Raw genomic sequence first — 20473 nt, forward strand, 5'->3', positions numbered from 1 at the left:
TGGGGGGTGGTTCCCTCCTGCCTCCCAAGCCCCCGCCCCCATGGAGGCCTGGTGCCAGCCCCACCCCCATATGGAGGCCTGGTGCCCCAGTCCCCACCCCTGTGGGGGGGCTGCATAGGGCCCAGAATAGCTAGGGACAGCCCTACCCCCTCCCCACACCTTGGTAACATCCCTTATAGAGCTCCCCCATGCCACACCCCATGAGTCCTCCCACCCCACCTCAGTAACATCCCTTACTATATACAAACTTTTAATGAATGTGGATTTCCCCAATGAGAATGACACTGGACTTTGATGCCATTGTAAAGAAAGATGACCAGCTGCATTGTTCACATTAATCAAAGAGGGTGTGGAAAGGGGGTAAGTTTGGTTTAATTATGATGGTATGTTTATAATAGTAAGCAAAGTTTTATGTTTATTTCCATTCAAATGTATCTTTATTTGAATATCGCTGAATTGTTAATTTCATGAGCATTCATGGCTCGCCATACAATTTCCATATTCAGATGTGGCCCTCAGGCCAAAAAGTTTGCCCACCCCCGTCCTAAAGCCACAGTAACACCACATCTCCTGTATTATTGACGTTATTCTTATTACTTAGAGGAATTACGTCCTTTTCATTTTCTTGCAGTACTTGTTGCTGTATTATATTATTTCTTCTGTGAGCTAAATCTAATCTTGCAGGTAACATTTGCAAAGGTCTCCAATTTTGTCTATACACTTGAGCACTATTAGTCATGACATCCTAAGACTTAGGGACTACCTCTTTCGTTACAGTGGCTTTCTGAGCCCAGTTTCTACCATTATAGATGTACACTCTCTCATTTGGTTTCAGATAAGGTAGTTTATGTGATCTTCTATCAAAATAATTCTTTTGATTACAAACTTGACTGATATTTATACTTATACCCTTCTTGAAAAAACATAGGTAATGTGTTTCTAACCTTTCTGTAAATAACAATTGTGCAGGGGATAAAACTTGTTGTAATGGCAATGTTCTATAATTTAATAATGCCAAATATAAATCAGTATTTGTTTCTTCAGCCTCTATTAGTAATCTTTTTACTATTTTAACACCATTTTCAACTAGCCCATTAGACTGTGGGTAACCTGAACTTGATGTGATATATCTGAAATCATATACTATGGCAAATCTTTTAAACTCTTGACTGAAATAAAGGCCCATTATCAGTTATTACTATATTGGGAATGCCATGCCTTGCAAAAATTGATGTAATTTTATTAATTACTTGTTTAGCACATTGTTTTTTAGTCTATATATTTCAGGAAAATGCCAAAAATAATCAGTAACTATAAATTATGCATGTCCTTTATATTCAAATAGCTCTAAACCTATTTTAGGCCAAGGTCTTCTGTTTTCTTGAATAAATGTCAGAGGTTGTTTAAACTCAGCATTTCTATATTTTTGACATATGTCACAGTCTTTTATATAATCCTCCATGTTTAGTTCATTTGTGGCCAATACAGAACTTCTCTTGCTCTACATTTACATTTTTCTATGTGTAAATATCCCTTGTGTATGCATTTCAACATGCCTGCTGTTAACCCTAAGGGATTTACTATTCTATTACCTTTAAACAGAATTCCTTCAATTACTGATAAATCTTCAATAAATTGATTATGTTGGCTCTGGAATTAGCACATCCATTTCCAAAGTTATCCACTGGCATTAGTAAATTGGATACAATGTATAATATAGAGCTAAATGAAACAAAGAAACCAGTTATTCATGCAACTAGAAAAATACCCAGAAACAAATTTTCTTCCTGTGTAATGTCAGCTCTGTAATCCTTATTCGGTATCTTCTTTGAGACTTTCAAATTTTGAGCTCAGTGTGCATTTCTAAGTTTTTCCAGACTTCTCTGTTTGCAAACTTTTGCAAAATGATTCTGTTTCTTGCAGATGTGACAGGTTTGACAATATGCTGGACATTTGTCTAGATTGGTGCCTCCTTTCACATCTGGAACATTCTTTCATATGCTCATTTTTTTAACTTTAATACTTTCACTCTGTTTCCCCTTCATAGACTTGTTTTTCACTTTTTCTTATTAAGTCTATATTCACATCTTTGTGGGTTGTTTTTTTTTCTAAAATGTACAATAGTTGTCGATTAAGTTCAGCAGATTGGCAAATTCTCACTGCTTTTTCCAGATTTAGATCTGGCTCTTCTAACAGTCTTTCCTGCTCTCCTCCGCACTGATCTTTTGTACCCATCACAATTTGATCTCTTATCATTGACTCAGACAGAGTCTGGAAATTACACTTCCAGATTTCTTGTCTTTAGGTTAGTGAAAAATGATTCAAAAGTCTCTTCCTCCATTTGCTTTCTTGAGTGAAACTGAAGTCAGCCAGATGTTTGCCTAATTTGTTCATAAAAACCTCCAATGATGGAGATTCTACAACTTTCCTAGGTAATTTGTTCCAGTGCTTAACTACCCTGACAGCTAGGAGGTTTATCCTAATGTCCAACCTAAAACTCCCTTATTGCAATTTAAACCCATTATTTCTTGTCCTGTCCTCAGTGGCTATGGAGAACATTTATCACCCTCGTCTTTACAACAACCTTTTATGTACTTGAAGACTTATGTCCCCCTCAGCCTTCTCTTCTCCAGAGTAATCAAGCCCAATTTTTTCAATCTTCCCTCATAGGTCATGTTTTCTAGACCTTTAATAATTTTTGTTGCTCTCCTCCGGATTTTCTCCAATTTGCCCACATCTTTCCTGAAATGTGGTGCCCAGAACTGGACACAATACTCCAGTTGAGGCCTTATGAAATGTTGAGCAGAGTGGAAGAATTACTCTTCTTCAAATAGTGTCCCTATGGGTCCTCCACTGTAGGTGTGTCTGTGCCCCTGTGCTGCTGATAGGAGAACTTTAGTAGCTGTCTGTCCCACCCATGCATTTGCTGCTCCCCACCAGCCATGAGGTTAGACAGCATGCACAGGCATTTCTTCTTCAGCTCCTTCTCTACCACCCCTGGCTAGAGACGGAGCTAAGAGAAAGGATGAAGGACCTTCCAGTGTCCTTGCAGAGGACTTCCAACTGGATCACCTGCATCCAGACCTGTTACAAGCTGGCACAGGTCCCACCGCCGCCAATCATGAGGGTCCATTTGACCAGAGTCCAGGCGTCCTCGGCACATTCCCATGATTCCTTTCCTGGTGCACATTCCCATGATCCAGGACATCTGCAGAGCCACGACGTGGTCTTCGGTTGACACGTTCACAGTGCATTACACCATCACTCAGCAGGCCAGAGATGACGCTGGGTTCGGCAGAGCGGTGTTGCAATCTGCACGTCCATGAACTCCTACCTGCCTCCGTTGGTACTGCTTGGGAGTCACCTAACATGGAATAGACACGAGCAAGCACTCAAAGAAGAAAAGACAGTTACCTTTTTCATAACTGGTGTTCTTAGAGATGTTGCTCATGTCCATTCCATAACCCACCCTCCTTCCCCACTGTCAGAGTTTCCGGCAAGAAGGAACTGAGAATTGAGGGAGCCGCGGGCGCCCCTTGTACCATGGCATGTGCACGCCACTCCTGAGGGTGCTAGAGCCAGTCCCCTATGGATACCACTGAGGAACAGCTGCCAGCACCGGTGCATGTGGTGAACACACACATGGAATAGACATGAGCAACACATCTCAAAGAACACCAGTTACAGAACAGGTAACTGTCTTTTTATTCCTCCCCTGTGTTTCCTATCTTTTAACCAGTTACCAGTCCATAAAAGGATCTTCTCTCTTATCCCATGACAGCTTACTTTGCTTAATTGTTTCTTAAACAAACGGTTCTTTGTTTATACTGGCTGTCCACCGTTGCTATTGTCAGCGGAGCTGCACTGGTTCGGTATGATGCCATTGGAATATGTAGTAGATAAATTAATGGGAATGGTTAGTGTCAGCCATATGCATGTTCATCTCATCCTCAGATTCAGACAGAATTCTTTAGAAAAAACAGATTCATAAGGTTAATGAAATGGATGAAGTGTGCTAGGAGAGGGACGAAGCAGCTGAGGGAAATTCATCTTTATCAAGTGCTTCCAAAGGAGTGACAGTCAAGAAACTGACTTGAAAATGGGACACTTATATGCGGGGAAACTCAGCGCTGTGTTCATACTCTAGGAAGAAAACAAGAGACTGATAATGTTCATTATTAAGGAGCAAGCGGTTCGGCTTAATTTAAAAAACAATGTTCAGCAATTCAGACAGATTGGGCTGGGTTTTGAAAGAGAAGAATGTCATTGTAATTCAAGAGATGTGTTAGAATAAAGTTGTTTGCTTTCAGATGTTATGAAGTAACTACAGCAGAGGGAACAGGAAGTTAAACTTCACATCCTGACACGTTCTTTCTCACTCCTTGTCTTACTGACTTTCAATTGAGAGGCACTGATGAGAGCTTTAATAATCCTGAGTGATGACCACAATTATCCTGAAATTTATCCTTTTGACAGAGTGCTTTGGCTACTTAGGTAAGTTCTTTGAAGTTTTGAGGGGGATGGGATTTGGTGCAGTTGGTATATCTGTAATTCTCTAGGGTTAATCAAAAAAATCAGTTTGGTTTTAAAAACCTAAAAGCTAATGCCCCAAATATGTATAGATCAATTAAAACATATGTAGCTGCTGTGCAAGTCCTTCACATAGATTTCCATGTGTGCATGTTTGGGAGAACATTACTCAGGTTTTTATAGTGCAGAAGGCAAAATTATTGTTTGTGCTGAATCCAAGCTACTGTTGGCAAAATACCATGCGATTAGAAGAAGTTGCTCAAAGAGCATTAGCCCAAAAATGTTTGTCTTAGAGGAAATCCAAAGATTAAAAAATTACATTGTACTAATTCCAAAATGATGTCACCAGGTTAATAATTACCAATTTTCTTTATTTAAAATTAGATCTTTATAGTAAGTTCTTCATCGAGATTAACTCTTAGTGCAAAATTTAAAATATTGTGAAGACTTTCTTCCAGAACAAATAGCTAGTGAAATACAATACAGCTGGATTTTTGTATCACAGCTTTCATACAAACTGTATTGCAAAAAGCTGAACAGCGTTAAATATTATAGTAATAGCACTAAATAGTAAAGCAGAAGAAAAGAGAAATTAAGATATTTAGATAAGAGAAAAAAAGATGTTTTCTGATGTGTTTTTAACAAAGAGAGAGGAAACCAATAAGGCGGGGATGCAGGAAACGTGTCTAATACAATAAAAATAATATTAAAAAAACCCTAAAATGAATTAGCTCAAAAACCTTGAAATTAATATGATATATACCATGCCACTTTAGCAACCCAATAATCTTACTATTTAAATATTCTTCCCTTTCTTTCCCCTCCCCCTTTTTTCTGATGTTTATTCAGCAATATGTTCTATCTTGGTCATTCTGCATTTCAGTTCTAATATCTTTCAGGTGGATACTGCATTTTTACCCAGCATTTAAAGTGCCATTCAAACCAATGATACGATGTACAAGTTTTAAATAATAATAAAGGCAAGAGCTGCTTTTTCTGAAAAAGAATATATTGTAAAGTAGGAAGGGGGGAAAAATCAATGTTTTCTTGTGGGTGTGCTCTTAAATCTTAATAAAATTTCAAGTGAACTTTGCAACTTTTGGGGCTGATACTGCTGTTACTGTATTAAAAATGGGAATGTTGCCATTGATTTCGGTAGGATTGGAATTGGACCCTTCACGGTAGGACTATAAATGATCAAGGTGGATTAAATAAATAGCTCGTGTGAGCCACATTGTGAAAAGAAAGGAGGAGAAAGATTTCTTATAACTTGTCTATGTGGGAAGAAAGCTTCATCAGTTCAAAAGAAGAAGAAAAACCAGGCTGATGCTTTCAAAAGGGATTGCACAGCTCTGATAAAACTTGACCAATGTCTTTAAGATTATGAGAAATATAGAGCCAAATCCTGGTGTCCTCACTTGGGATGTGGCTGTACAGGGTTTACAGGGCCTAAGAATTCAGTGAAAATTGAGCATGAAACTCTGGAAATGGTCCATTACTGCGCCATTAGCAGCAATGGAGGTAAACTTCAGAGGACCAAAAACAACGAGGAGGACTTGTGGCACCTTAGAGACTAACAAATTTATTTGGGCATAAGCTTTCGTGGGCTAAAACCCACTTCATCAGATGCTTGGAGTGGAAAATACAATAGGCAGGTATATATACACAGTACATGAAAAGATGGGAGTTGCCTTACCAAGTCGTGGGGTCAGTGGTAACGAGACAATTCAATTAAAGTGGAAGTGGGCTATTCTCAACAGTAGAATACCAAGGGAGGAAAAATCACTTTTGTAGTAGTAATGATGCCAATGTAATCAGGGTGGCCCATTTCAAACAGTTGACAAGAAGGTGTGAGTAACAGTAGGGGGAAATTAGTATGGTGAAAAAAAACAACTGTCCCCCTACTGTTACTCACACCTTCTTGTCAACTTTTTGAAATGGTCCACCCTGATTACATTGGCCTCATTGCTACTACCTGCCTATTTGTATTTTCCACTCCAAGCATCTGATGAAGTGGGTTTTAGCCCACGAAAGCTTATGCCCAAATAAATTTGTTAGTCTCTAAGGTGCCACAAGTCCTCCTCGTTGTTTTTGGTGATACAGACTAACACGGCTACCACTCTGAAACCTGTCACCATTCAAAGGGACAGTTAGTTTCAATATGATCAAAGTGTGATCCTTCTTGGGGTGCCCAGGACCATGAGCCACTTTGTTACCTCCCTGCCTCAGCTGGTGCTGCTGCTGCTTTACTGGGTGTCAGCACCCTGACGCCATCAGTCTGTTAATCTCCCAACCAATTTCCTCCGGGCTCGGCCAGCCCTTACTTTGCCTGGCAGGTTAACAATAGATGCACCCTAGCCCCTGTGAAAACACCTCCTGTCCTATCCAGACCCTGTCACTGGCACACTCAGAATGAGACATCTTTGGTTCAACAGAGGTCAGCTCCAATATAACATCACAGCACCGACATATAGTTATGGTGAAAACAATCAGACCTTTATTATCAAAAGCTGAAATTTAAGAGATAGTGACTAAGGATAACAAATGGAAACCAAAATGGTTACATATAAAACAAAAAGTATAACACCCTTCTTAGAGTCTAAACTTAACTTCTACAGGCTAAAATCCTTGTCTAAAGTATTTCTCACCTAGAGCAATCTCCCAGAGTCATCAACCACAGGGCTCGGATCCACCTTGCATGAATACTAAAAGCACTGTCCTTTTGCCTTCTTATATCCCTAAAGTTCTTCGGTTGGTCCCCAGAATCAGGCTGACCGCCCGTGGTTTATTCCCTGGGGTGCTGACACTACATTGTCTTCACAGCCTCATCTTGTTGTCCTATACAAATGGACTTTTACTATGTTGGCTTACAATGCTTATTTTACATGTGAACCAAGGCAAACAGGTGAGGATATATCTCCTTGTCTGACACAACCTGTTTGTGAACCCTGCCTGGGATACAGACTCAGAAACATATTTTCATTACCTATTCACGATTCCTTAAATATCATCCATACCTACATCTTGCAAAAATAAGGTTTTTTTAGATACCTCACTTGACCCTTTTTGGCTTTGGTTACCATGACAGCGGTGTGTTGGGTGTAGTGAGTTTGTCAGGCCTGTCAAGGGTTGCTGTTACAGAACAGTGAACTCTTTGCCAGTTGGCATTGAGGTGTTCTAAGGTCACATTAAGGTGTTTGTAATTATTTAGGGGAAAACAGGAGTAACTAACTTTTAAAAAGTGAGGGTGTTGTCATAAAATAGGCTCCATAATGCCATAAATTATTATTGTGCTGTTTTATTATGCCTGCGCTAAACTTAAAGTTATTTGGTTTTTGTCAATAGCAAATGGTACCAATGAATTAACAGTCAGCCAGACACCATCAGAAATTAAGGTATCCATTGGAATGTCAGCTGAAATTACCTGTTCCTGGAAAAACGATGAGATGGTCGAGCGGTTTAGAGTAGTCTGGAAAATACAACATCTCACCTTTAAAGAGGGCACCAGCAGAGAGCTATCAACAACACTTTACTACACAGCCAATGCCACACACAAGGATAAGACAGTGTTAAAGATCGAAGTTGTGAAAAGAAATGACGCTGGAACTTACTTCTGTGAGATAATTACCGAAATACCTTTCATGAAAAAAGGGCTGGGAAATGGAACAACTCTGATTGTTGAAGAGCAAGGTAAACAAGCAGTTGACATGAATTGTTCTATAGAGATGCCACTTCATTTGTCTCCCTGAAGATTTTTTAGTCAGAAATGTGTTACTTACTTTTTTCTCCCTTAAGGGTTATAAAGCCAATGATCTGACAAAAAAAACCAGGGCATTAGGAGCACCCATGTCCTTATTTTGGCTCTGACACTAACTCCTTCTGTTGCCTTGGGCAATTCACTTAACCTCTCTGCTTTAGTTTCCTCAGCTGTCAAATGCTCATTTACTGACATCACATGATTGCTGAGAGGATTCATGAGATTATTATTTATAGCACCCTTAGGTCTTCTGCGTGCTTCAAAGAAGACATAGAACGACACTGTGAAGCCTGGAAGAGCTTCAGTCTATAATTTAGATGTGAGGCAGTGAATGAGGATGAGAAACGCTAGGGAGAGGGATAGAGTGAGGAAAGGCAATGGTTGCATCACTAAGTCACACCGTTACTCAGTTTAGTCATGAGCTCACTCCAGTGGTAGAGTTTTTATCATTTATTATGTTTTATTAATTTATAAAAACAAGCAAGATTAGGAGATACAATAGTAGGCATTTTTGATTCACTTATGGCAAGCATTGCAGTGGGCATCAAATGATTTAAACAGGATAAAAATGCTACAGACCTGCAATATTTTATTATTTTATTGTATAATTGCAAAACATTAATCATTTTTATTTTAGGGCCCAAACCTGCAAACACTTAAGCATGTGTGTAACTTTGTTTACATGAGTTGTCCTATTGAAGGGATTGTTCAAATGAGCAAAATCACACACATGTTTAAGTGCTTGTGGGATCTAATATTTACTAGGATTGAACCTAGCCATTGAGGCAGTAGGACACACATATATCTAAAAACCTAACATGGTCTTATATATTGTGCTTTTAAGTAATAAGTAACTTGATTTGAAATGTTTGATTGCAGAAGCTGGATCAATGGAAAACTATCATTTTATGGCAATTCTGGCCATCTTTCCTTTCCTAATATCAGGGGGCTGTTTCTATCTCTGTTACAAAAAGCAGCAGAACTCAAAAAACACTGGTAAGTGGCCCCGCATTTTTCCATATAGTCCCTACCAGCAAATGCTGGTCTCAGAGTATGTGTGCACCTAAAAAAGAAGCACTAGGAGGGGAATTGCACGGTACAACTATTGTGCCTCCAGTCCTGGCTCTTCATGGGTACTACAAGCAATGAGCGGTAGGTGGGGCATTCCAGGCATTTATTATGAGGCATGGTCCATGTGTGTTTGCATGGACCCTTCTTATGCACCTGCAATCACTATGCACCCTCCCTTGCTTGGATTACTCACAGTCCTGGAAAGAGTAAATGTGTCTCTACAATGTGCTGCCACACATGGACCCTGCAAAGGTGAGCTGTATGGTGTATAAAAGGGACTGCAGAAGTTTGGTGTCTGGGCACCCTTCACTAGCACACAGTAGGTCTACACTCCCCTTTGGATGCCATGGAGACCAATGAAAGATCAGTCCCCATCAATCTACCCTCACAAAGCATTGATGTGTGACTCCTGAAATGTGTAACAAATGAAATAATGGCTCTGCTTTGTATTTATGTCACATAAATGTGTTCCATCCACCTTCAGTGCCAGAGAGAAGGACCCATGAGGAACAGACACTTCAGGTTACCGAACTGGAGGAAGGAAATGAGAGAAATGAAGCAGATGAGATAAATTCTTCTTCTTCAAACTCGTCAGAATGGGTAAGCGATTTACAGCAGGGGTCGGCCTACAAGTGGATTCCGAAGTGAGGTTCTCATGGAGGTTCAATTGAGCAGACAGAATTTAACAGGAGAACAGGAAGTTGCTGTTATTTAGTACAGTACAGTATCCTACTGCACAATGTAAAGCCGTGAAATAAAATGAAATGCATTGTCAATAAGAGCAAGGCAAACTTGCTTAATTTTATTTAAAACTCTGCATGTTGGGAAGGCTGTATCATACTCTTCCCCCTGAAATGCTATAGCATGCCTCAGCATTGTCCCCTATTGCTACTGCAGCCATGGTTAGCAGCTTCAGCGTACTTTACATTGTGGGGAAAGCACAGAACACAAGTATGTATATATTAAGTAAGCAAGAAGAGTAAGGAGGCTATACCATATTGTACTCAAGAGGTTCAGCGTCTCACTGGTGCTGGAGCAACACTGCAATGTAGGTAGGGACTGGGAAAGTTGGCTTTACACTGTCTCTCTGCTCCTCCCTTTGGTCCGGGTTCAGCTCAAGGTACCATTCCAGCATCTGGAGATCACTGGAATGCAGTAGCTCTCAGCCATGCCCCTTTTCCCTGGCTACGCCTAGGACATCCCTACCTTGGGGGTGGCATAGAACCAGTTACACCTGCCTCCAGATTCCCCTGTTCTGGGGAGACCCCATGAAGCCGGTTAAGCCATCTTTATGGGTCTTTGTACTGCCATCAGCAGTAAAGGTGTCCATGGCATCATAAAAATTCATAGCTGTGTCTGATTTCCATTTGTTTGGAAGTTATTCACCAAACCCTAAGCACACTAGCTGTAGCAGGATAACAGGTGGGGGTGTGGGGTGGTTAGCCCTTAAATATAGCCCCTGACATCATCAAACCACTGTTTTAACCTTAAATAATAAATTCTCACAATACCTAGGTTAACAGATCGGGATATTGAGAGACAGAGGACCAAATTCAACCCTAGCAGACACAGTTCCCATTGAAATCAGTGGGAGTTTCACAGGCTTACACTAAATGAAGCCCAGAGTGGTTAGGCAAAGTGCCAAAGGCCACAGAGGTTGTTATAGACAGAGCTGCTGATATTAAAACACAGAAGTTCTTGGCTTCTCACCTCATACTCAGTCTCACATTAGCGTTGTTGTTACCACTCCTGAAAATCCACTGGTAATTGCCGTGGAGGGCACAAATGGTCAGGACAAGAGTAATTTTTTTGGAAAAATATATAATTGAGAGCTTCTTCACCAGAATGCATTGATTCACCCTGGGTCCCTTCCTGACCTCTCGAGGTCCCTTCCAGTTCGGTGATTCGATGATTAAAGAGTTTGTTTTGTAATACTACAGGAAATATCAAAATAATTTTTGCACTGTTGTAGCCATCTTGATCCCAGTATATTTGTGAGACAAGGTGGCTGAGTTTTCACTGAACCAACTTCTGTTGGCCCAGTAAAAGATATTACCTCAGTCAAAATATTTTTTTAAAAATCTATTAATTTCATTTAAAATATAAAAGTAGACCTCTTATTATGGTGGATAGCTCTGTTACTTGTAAATATTTGATGAGGACATGAGAAAAATTGTGTTGAGAATGAGAAGGCAAGCATCAAAGCTGGGGTGCAAAGCAATCAGTTCACTGATAGCCATTAGCTGCAATGGACTTCCATGGACAACGAGAGTCATCCAGAAGATGTGTGAATATAATTATGAAAGATCTATTGTTGTTGTTGTTATTTTATAACTAAATGGCTGTTAGCCACAGTCCCCTCTTGTCATGTACCTTTTACATTCTAATACAGATATGATCATTTTAATATGAATTGTGATCTTTCATTTCCAAGACTACCTTGTTGTTAGTTGGATCAGACGACAAGTGTCACAAAAGTTTGCAGCAATTGTTTAGAAAGTTTTTTGCTTGCTTTAAATGAGGTTTTGCTATTTTTTGCCTGGGTTGCATTAGGTACCTTTTCTGGAGACAGCGAGTGTCATGCTGCTGCAACCTAAGTTTATTCATATCTGAATCCACATCTTATATCCTGTGCAAATCTATCTGCCATCTCTAATTTACGTTCTCACAAAGTGGATGCCACGTAGCTATGAGCACCACAGTTTCTACTTGTTTAGGTATCAAGGCAGTTGTCGTTGTTTTCTACCTCTTGGGGAGAAAGGGTGATCATGTGGCTGAAGAACAGGGCTGGGAATCCAGGCTTGGGTCATATTATTGACTCTGTCACAGATTTCCTGCTGCAAGCCACTTCATCTATCTGGGCCTCAGTTTCCCTTCTGTAAAAACGGGGCTGATAATACTTTCCTCAAAACAGTTATTGTGAGGACAAATTAAAAAGCATCCAATTCTTGATGTCCATTATCACACTATTGTGTACTGCACAAGGCTAAGGATTTTGGGAGAGTTAACGAGATGATTCTGTGGTAAACACCCCAGGCATAACAGACTCTTGTGCTGTGTGCATGCACATGTATGTGGGTTTTCGGGGAGATGTTTAGGTCTCCCCAGGATTTTGCTGCAGATCTCATCTAAAGACTGCAAAGATTTTACCCACAAATACTCATGAAATGAAAATTGGGTCATTTTGTATGACTCCGAATAGCACCTAGGTAGCACAGCAATTGGACGCTAGATAGATTACATTGAAAATAGCAGCTAAAGGAAATAGCACTATGGTTTTGTACATAAACCCATGTATAGTGGGGACATTACGGGTCTTGAAAGGTCATGGTGGTAGAAAACCCAGCCCAGTTCTGGTGCCATTTAAATAGGAATGGACCTGAACTAAAGTCAGGATCAACCACTGCAAATTTTGTGGGATTTAGATCCAAATGAGAACTTTGCATCTGGCCCCTTCCTATAATGGGATAAATGAAACCCCTGGTTCCAAAGATGGGGAAAACTTTGCATTTGAATCCAAATATTGTGGCTTGGGCTTATTTCTAAATGTAGAACTCTGTGACTTTTGAGATGGGTCAAATCAGGTTCCTTGGGTCCTATTCTAGGTGATGTGTTAGATAATTATTCAGCTTAAAACACACTTGAATAGTATAAGTCAATTTGATGGGAGTTTTCTTTGGTTTTCAAGGCTATTTCCACACTTTATGAGTCCCTTGATTATTTTGCAATGAAGCAAGATGAAGTTAAAGAGCAGGAGAACAAACACTCTGTCGCTTTTGCATCAAACGCGCAGAAGATTAGTAAATCTCATGACTAACTGCAGCAGCTGGGAAATCTAGAAGATGTGAGGAAAACAGCAAGGACCCTCCATCCACTTTGACATTCCAGATTTGAAAGTTCATGTAATTAATGAGACAGAGAGATAAAACTGGCAAGCCACTGAGTACAATAGCGTAATTTGCTTCTTGATCTCCCAGTGTGCAACTGAAATGCAGTGAAGTCTGTTTGCTGTCCGTGGAACACCATTGTGAAAGTGAAGCGAGTATGGTACGAGAAGTAAGGTTGGTTCAAAATAATGGAGAAAAGTATTTTTGTTATTGACTTTCATGCAAAATTCCCGGAGTCTTTTGTTGTTGCTGTTTTAAAAGTTTGATATCTCACTATTTACCTGGGGGTTTATTGTCATGCAGTGGCTTCTCTTCCCCCCAGTTCCCACTTCCCAGTGTGCAGGAGTAAACATAACAATGCGCAATCATACTGTGAGCTTTTGCCAAATTGAATACCATCGAACCATTAAAAGTGTTGCTTCAGGCAATGGACACTACATGATGGTTTAGAGGAAGATGGAGAAAAAACCCACACTGATAATCACCCAGACAGTTGAGCAATACTGTGCATAGAATGAAATCCTTCCTGACCACTGAGGGGATCACCAGATGCACTGAAGCATGAGATTTCATTACCCTATCTTAGCATGAGTTAGTATGCAGGACAGTATGCTGTCCTGCATACTAACTACATCCTATATAGAATATGACAGTTAATGCATTAAAGAAGATAGCTAGACCCTTTCTGAGTAAAGGTTTCAGAGTAGCAGCCATGTTAGTCTGTATCCACAAAAAGAACGAGGAATACTTTTGGCACCTTAGAGACTAACAAATTTATCTGAGCATAAGCTTTCGTGGGCTACAGCTCACTTCATCAGATGCATAGAATGGAACATTCAGTAGGAAGATATATATAAATACAGAGAACATGAAAAGGTGGAAGTTGCCATACCAACTCTAAGAGGCTAATTAATTAAGATGAGCTATTAGCAGGAGGAAAAAAAACTTTTGTAGTGATAATCAAGATGGCCCATTTCAGAAAGTTGAAAAGAAGGTGTGAGTAACAGTAGGGGGATAACATAACAGCAAACAAATGCAGTGGCTAGTATTTTAGACTTATTGAAAAAAAGAGAGAGTAGCTGAAACATCAGTGTGTTTGTGTAGCAGTCTTTTTTGTCTGCTGTTAAGATTCATTCTGTGGACAGGTGGCCAGTGGATTATTTTCCCAACAGTGGGCACAGGTAAGTAGACTTCATCATTATGTAAGAGAGAGCTGATTCAGACGGTTCTGGAGGGTGCCAGCAAACACAGACTGGCTTTTCCAAACTGCCCAGAAACAACTCTGACACTTTAAATGTTATTCAGTATCTTTTCAATGAAAATGGAATGGTTTCCAAGTATTTTCTGTGTGTTGCTGTATGTGTAGAGTGAGAGACAGAGTGTCAACTGGCAACAGAGCATCTCTCTGTCTATCAGTAAATCTAAATTATCTGTATTTAACTCATATGTAAATAAAATCCGATTTTCTTAGTTATTTCTCTTCTCTTTTTGTTAAATTTAAATAATTTAAACCACAAGCCTCAGTGTCTCTCATCATGATATTAATTATTACAGGCTTGTTCCCTCCCCTGCAGGATAAAGCCCTCATAAAAGTGCCATGAAGCATCTTTGTGACTGGTGATGCTTCAGAGTGGGACAGATTTCTGTGGGCTTGTCCTATGAGTGGAAAGGCCACTCTTTTGTTTTTTTTTGCTCATTATTTTATATTTATTTTTTTGTTCTCCAGTGTTCTTTCAGTGTTTGAAATAACTGTTACTTTGCTGTGGAAAACTGATTAGTGGAAGCTCTGTATTTACAATGTCACGCTGCAGAATCCACTGGAAATTGTACATAGGTTGCAGGAGGAGAGAAGGGAGCAAGGAGGAACATTTTAACACATCTGTGTATTGCTGATGACACACACACTGGCTACATAAATCACACAGATTTGGGGAGCTAGAAATAGAAATCTGACATTTCATGAGCTCCAAAAGCTAACAAAATAAATTTGTTAGTCTCTAGGGTGCCACAAGTACTCCTTTTCAGTTCGCTACCAGTTGAGCTAAAATATATTTCCCTTAGCTGCTAGTAACGGTAGATCTCTTATTCTTTCCATGATCAATCTCTCTCTCACTCACAGAGAGAGAGAGAGCGCAAGAGCACCAATACCTTACAAAGGGGAAGGGGTAAAACGAAATTACATTGCTCACAGATCTGCAGTTCCAGGGCTGAAATGTCCTGACCGGTATTTGAGAAGTATCATCGTTGAAAATGCCTGTTGGCCTAGTCAGGGTGAGTGTGTCAGTAGTCTGGAAGTCATAAGGCCCCAGGAAAGTTTTATATCAGGCTCAGTCCCTGGATGGACAGGAATTTAGGAGACTTATACAATTGGTAAAGCTGAAGGTAACTTTAATAGCAAGTCTTAGCGCTTGATCCAAGAAGCTCTCAATAATGCAACAGAGGTAAGTAATAAGTGGTTAGCAACAAATCTGTTTTTCCCATCTGCTAATGGTTAGGCCTGCATTTAAAATACTTCAAGGAGATGCACTGTAGCCAGGAAAGCCAAAGAGGAGATGTGGCTACATACTTAAGAACGAAGGGGCATGCTCTGAGCCGCAGGTCAGAAGCATGTCTGTGAATCATGTTTTTGCTGGACATTATTAGTAAGTACTATATTAAATTACATGATGGCCTCCCCAGTAAGGATTTCTGGATCTGCCCTTGCTAATAGCTGCCTGTATTGCAGTATATGACCAGCATTTCTGTGTTCTGGCTCTTAAAGGTTACACCCAGTTGTCCTGACCTATTTTTATCCATGAGCTGACTGGCTAGAAGCCAGCTGATTTATTTTCAGAGCTCACACCCTTTCCCTGTGCCCTACTCAGTCAGGAAGTATTTCACACATGTGCTGCATTTCTCTTGTGGGTTCTTATATGAGACAAGACTTTGCAATCCCTGTTGAGGACTTCTCACGACAATCACACATCTGCTTATTTTGCTTGTTGATTTATTTTTCCCACTGCTGCCATGTTCGCTAGGGACTTGTTTTAAAACAGACAGAACGCTATAGTAAATCTCATGTCATATTCTGGCACCCAGAATGATATTAACACTGGCTGGTCAGACAGTCCCCTGGACCATTTGGTGATCATTCAAACCCATATGCCTAATAGTAAAACATTTCAAACTTCAAGAGAACCTATGAAGATTTGATTTCAGCCACCATTTTGGCCTCTTTCCTCCTGAGCAGGGTGTATCCAGAGCCACATTTCAAAAGGTTTGATTTTAGATTCAAAGCGCCTCTCTGCACATAGGTGAAAACCTTATTAAACAATAAGGCAGCTATGATGTCATGGGACCCACAGGATGCTGTTGCTGAGGGTTGGTGCACTGGCCACAGCAATTAAGTACTGCAGATTTCAATACTCCTTGGCTCACATTTAAATTTGTTTTCCTAATTTTTAAAAATCTTTTACCCTCCATGGGGAGGCGGGTTCTCCCTCCCCTCACCCAAAGCTACATGAGCACTGGGGGGCCTTTCTCCAAAGGCATTTGTGGAAGGAAGGTTTGAAGCAGATTTTCCTTCTTCTGTGGTGTTTGGGTGCATTGGCAGGGGTGACTGGTACTATAGACCACTGTTTCTCAACCTTTTTGATACCAGGGACAGGCTTCCTGCCTTACTAACCTGTGTCAGGGAGATCTCAGGGATCAGCAACAGCACTGGTCCGTGGACCGGTCATTGAGAAACAAAGAAGCTGATATGACTCTATGTACCCATCTGTGCCCTGGGCTGATAACAGCAAGAGGCGGGGGAGGGGGGCAGTCTTTAAAGATTTAAGAAATTCATTAAGCCTCGTAGCAATCGCCTGTGAAAAGCGAACTGCAAAGTAAAGAGCTTCAAATCTATTTTACTTCACCAGTATGTGCTGAATGTCCCCACTAACCAGGATGAGAAATAAATTAACAAGTAAATTAAGTGTTAAAAACCTTAAAAATCCACCATAAACCAATTTAAGGGATATTGGCTGACTCCACTGTATTCTGGCTTGTCAAGGTTCCTTCCCCACTCTGAAATCTAGGGTACAGATGTGGGGACCTGCATGAAAACCTCCTTAGCTTACTTTTACCAGCTTAGGTTAAAACTTCCCCAAGGTACAAACTATTTTACTCTTTGCCCTTGGACTCTCGCTGCCACCACCAAACGTCTAACCGGGTTTCTGGGAAAGAGTTGTTTGGAAATGTCTTTCCCCCCAAAATCCTCCCAACCCTTCCACCCCACTTCCTGGGGAAGGTTTGGTAAAAATCTTCACCAATTTGCATAGGTGACCACAGACCCAAACCCTTGGATCTTAAGAACAATGAAAAAGCATTCAGTTTCTGAAAAGAAGAGTTTTAATAGAAGTAAAAATAATCACCTCTGTAAAATCAGGATGGTAAGTACCTTACAGGGTAATTAGATTCAAAACATAGAGAATCCCTCTAGGCAAAACCTTAAGTTACAAAAAGACACAAAGACAGGAATATCCATTCCTTTCAGCACAGCTTAATTCCTCAGCCATTGAAAGAAATCATAATCCAACGCATATCTAGCTAGATTACTTACTAAGTTCTAAGACTCCATTCCTGTTCTGTCCCCGGCAAAAGCATCACCCAGACAGAGACAGACCCTTTGTTTTTTTCCCCCCCTCCAGCTTTGAAAGTATCTTGTCTCCTCATTGGTCATTGTGGTCAGGTGCCAGCGAGGTTATCCTAGCTTCTTAACCCTTTACAGGTGAAAGGGTTTTTCCTCTGGCCAGGAGGGATTTTAAAGGTGTTTACCCTTCCCTTTATATTTATGACATGGCTCCATACTCCAATGGACTTTGTTGGCAGATAGGATGTGGCAATGATTATTTCCTTGGCTTTGTAGCAGAGCAGAGTTGTTTATTGGTCCCTCCACCTGCTTTGGTGAGTCTGTGCTACAGCTCCAGAGCCCTGCGCGGATATAAAATTTGTATCTACAAATGATAGTTTTAAACACACGGGCCTGGAATAAGTGAGTGCTACTCAATTGACTTCAGTAAAAGTTGAGCCCACTAATGTCAGCTCTGAATTTGGCCTAGTAATATTTCATTTGTTTATGTGTATTTCATACAGGCAGCCCAGCAGGGCGGTGGTTGCATGTGAGTTCCTATTTGTAAAATGAACTTCAGTATCCGCATCCGATGTGCAAAAGTTGTCTGCAGATGTCCACATCTGCCAATGTGGATATCTGCGGATTTTCAGGGCTCTAAACAGCTCCACAGGTCACCGCACAGCATTGGCCACTGGTGCCGGAATGGGGGCGGGGGGGCGCCTATCCGCTTTTCCCAGGGGCGGCCTCCTTCCCCTTTCCCTCTTCTTCCCCTCCAAGCCCCCACCAGGCAAGCGTGGAGCTCAGCCGGGGAGCCTGGGCAGTCAGGGGACCCGCAGCAGATCCTCCACCTGCCCACTGCGGGAGGGGAGTTGAGAGCAGCCCCCAGCCATATCCCTGCCCCCCAGGCTTCCCGCCTGGTCAAGGGCGGGTGGAGGGTCCGTGACTCTGCTCCAGGTCCCAACTGCCCGCGCGGCTCTCCCCGACCTGGCTCCAGCATGGGTGAGGGGGCGGTGCCTCGAAGCCTCCGCCCAGCCACCATAAGAGCTGGGCGGGCAGCTGTGAGAAACCGTGGCATGGACCCTCCACCTGTCCTGGGTGGGGGGTCTGGAAGGTAGGGACATGGGCCGGGGACTGCTTGGGCTCCCCTGGCAAGGGCAGGTGGAGGGTCCACTGCAGCTCCCCACAGCTGCCTGCCTAGCTCTTATCATGGCTGGGCTGGACTCCTAGGCCCGCCCTCCGAGCCGGAGCCGGAGCTGGAGCTGGGTCGCAGAGCACCTGGGGAACCTGGGTCCCTCCACCTGCTTTGGTGAGTCTGTGCTACAGCTCCAGAGCCCTGCACGGATACAAAATTTGTATCTGGCATCCGAGCTGCTATTCACAAGAATGGTCAACGGATATAAAGTGGATACCCCCAGATTTGCAGGGCTTTACTTCAGACTCCAACCTGAACCTTCGTTCAGTGAACACGTACCAGCTTGGTTTTGCAAAGAAAAGACAAATGCCCCTGCATTTATTTCTGCAATCAACAGAAGACTGTGCAGCAAGCTAACAGTTTCACTGCAAATCTCACAGATATACTATTACTGAGAGCTGAGGTTTCCTGAGGAAGCGGACATGAGTCATAAAAGGAATAAGATTCTCCTCTGCATGCCATGGGGCTCAATGCCAATCTAAAAGGTGGTGTTTATACAATGGATATTCTGTGACTTGTGTAAAAAAAATAAATAAATAAATTAGTGGTCTAAGTCCCCTATGCACATCATCGTTGGCACCCCTTTTTGGCTGCTTCAGCAGAAACGCTACAGAATAAATAAAAGCAGTGAGGGGTGGGTGAGACACGTCCCTGGGGCAGAGTAGGGAGCCTGAATTGTCACTGCATAGGCTGTGAGCGTTCTATGAAGAACTGGAAAGTGGGTAAACTGCCCACGTACAAGGCACTCTTTACATTGGAGAAGTGTGTCTCTGTTAGGGGTTTGCACTACATCAGTGTGGCTGTATAGGTGCAAAAACCCCTAAGATAGACAAGGCCTTAGTCATAAACAAACAAAAAACGGGGGAACAGAGAGAAAAGCAAAGGTTACATTGATAAGCTCACCAAGGGACTTGGAAAGTCGGTCATTGACTTCAGTGGGTTCTGGATTTGGTCTTTGGTTACTCAGTAACCTACAAGGCATATCTTGAGGGCTCCCTTAAATTAGTGTTGTTTGGTTGTTTTAAACTCCGCACAGGTGACCCAGCATGGACAAAGGCATGAGGCTGGAACGGGACAAGAAATAAGGGGGCATCATTGCACATTTGGCATCATTGGCACATCAGGAAGTGAGGTCAAAGATATGAAAGTGGGATTGAGCAATGGAAGGCCTTGAAAACAAGGAAGAGGAGTGTGAGCTGTTGTGTTTATCTGCTATGAAACTCATTGACTTTAAGACCAGAAGGGCCCATCATGATCATCTAGTCAGATGCACATCTCAAAGAACCTCACCCACCCACTCCTATAATAGGCCCCTAACCTCTGGCTGAGTTACTGAAACCCTCAAATCATGATTTTAAAAAGTCAAGTTACAGAGAATCCACTATTTACTCTAGTTTAAACCAGCAAGTGACCCGAGTCCATGCTGTAGAGGCAGGTGAAAT

At 41.6% G+C, this 20473-nt stretch overlaps 1 protein-coding gene across 1 annotated transcript; it reads left to right on the plus strand.

Annotated features, from left to right (window-relative positions):
* Positions 1-4319: 4319 nt before the first annotated feature.
* On the plus strand, positions 4320-14448 carry LOC141986795 (uncharacterized). Its single transcript, XM_074951726.1, has 5 exons — positions 4320-4494; positions 7876-8220; positions 9167-9283; positions 9843-9958; positions 13047-14448. The coding sequence occupies exons 1-5, from the start codon at positions 4440-4442 to the stop codon at positions 13173-13175; spliced, it is 762 nt and encodes a 253-aa protein (XP_074807827.1). The 5' UTR covers positions 4320-4439; the 3' UTR covers positions 13176-14448.
* Positions 14449-20473: the final 6025 nt, after the last annotated feature.

This window comes from Natator depressus, chromosome 4 (assembly GCF_965152275.1).
Source record: "Natator depressus isolate rNatDep1 chromosome 4, rNatDep2.hap1, whole genome shotgun sequence".
In the NCBI taxonomy this organism is placed as follows: Eukaryota; Metazoa; Chordata; order Testudines; family Cheloniidae; genus Natator; species Natator depressus.

Excerpts from the sequence above, each read along its gene's own strand:
- LOC141986795 (XM_074951726.1), top strand. The coding sequence starts at position 4,440 with ATGACCACAATTATCCTGAAATTTATCCTTTTGACAGAGTGCTTTGGC. Across the intron at positions 8,221-9,166 it reads TCTGATTGTTGAAGAGCAAG|AAGCTGGATCAATGGAAAAC; the intron begins GTAAACAAGCAG and ends GTTTGATTGCAG. Across the intron at positions 9,284-9,842 it reads GCAGAACTCAAAAAACACTG|TGCCAGAGAGAAGGACCCAT; the intron begins GTAAGTGGCCCC and ends ATCCACCTTCAG.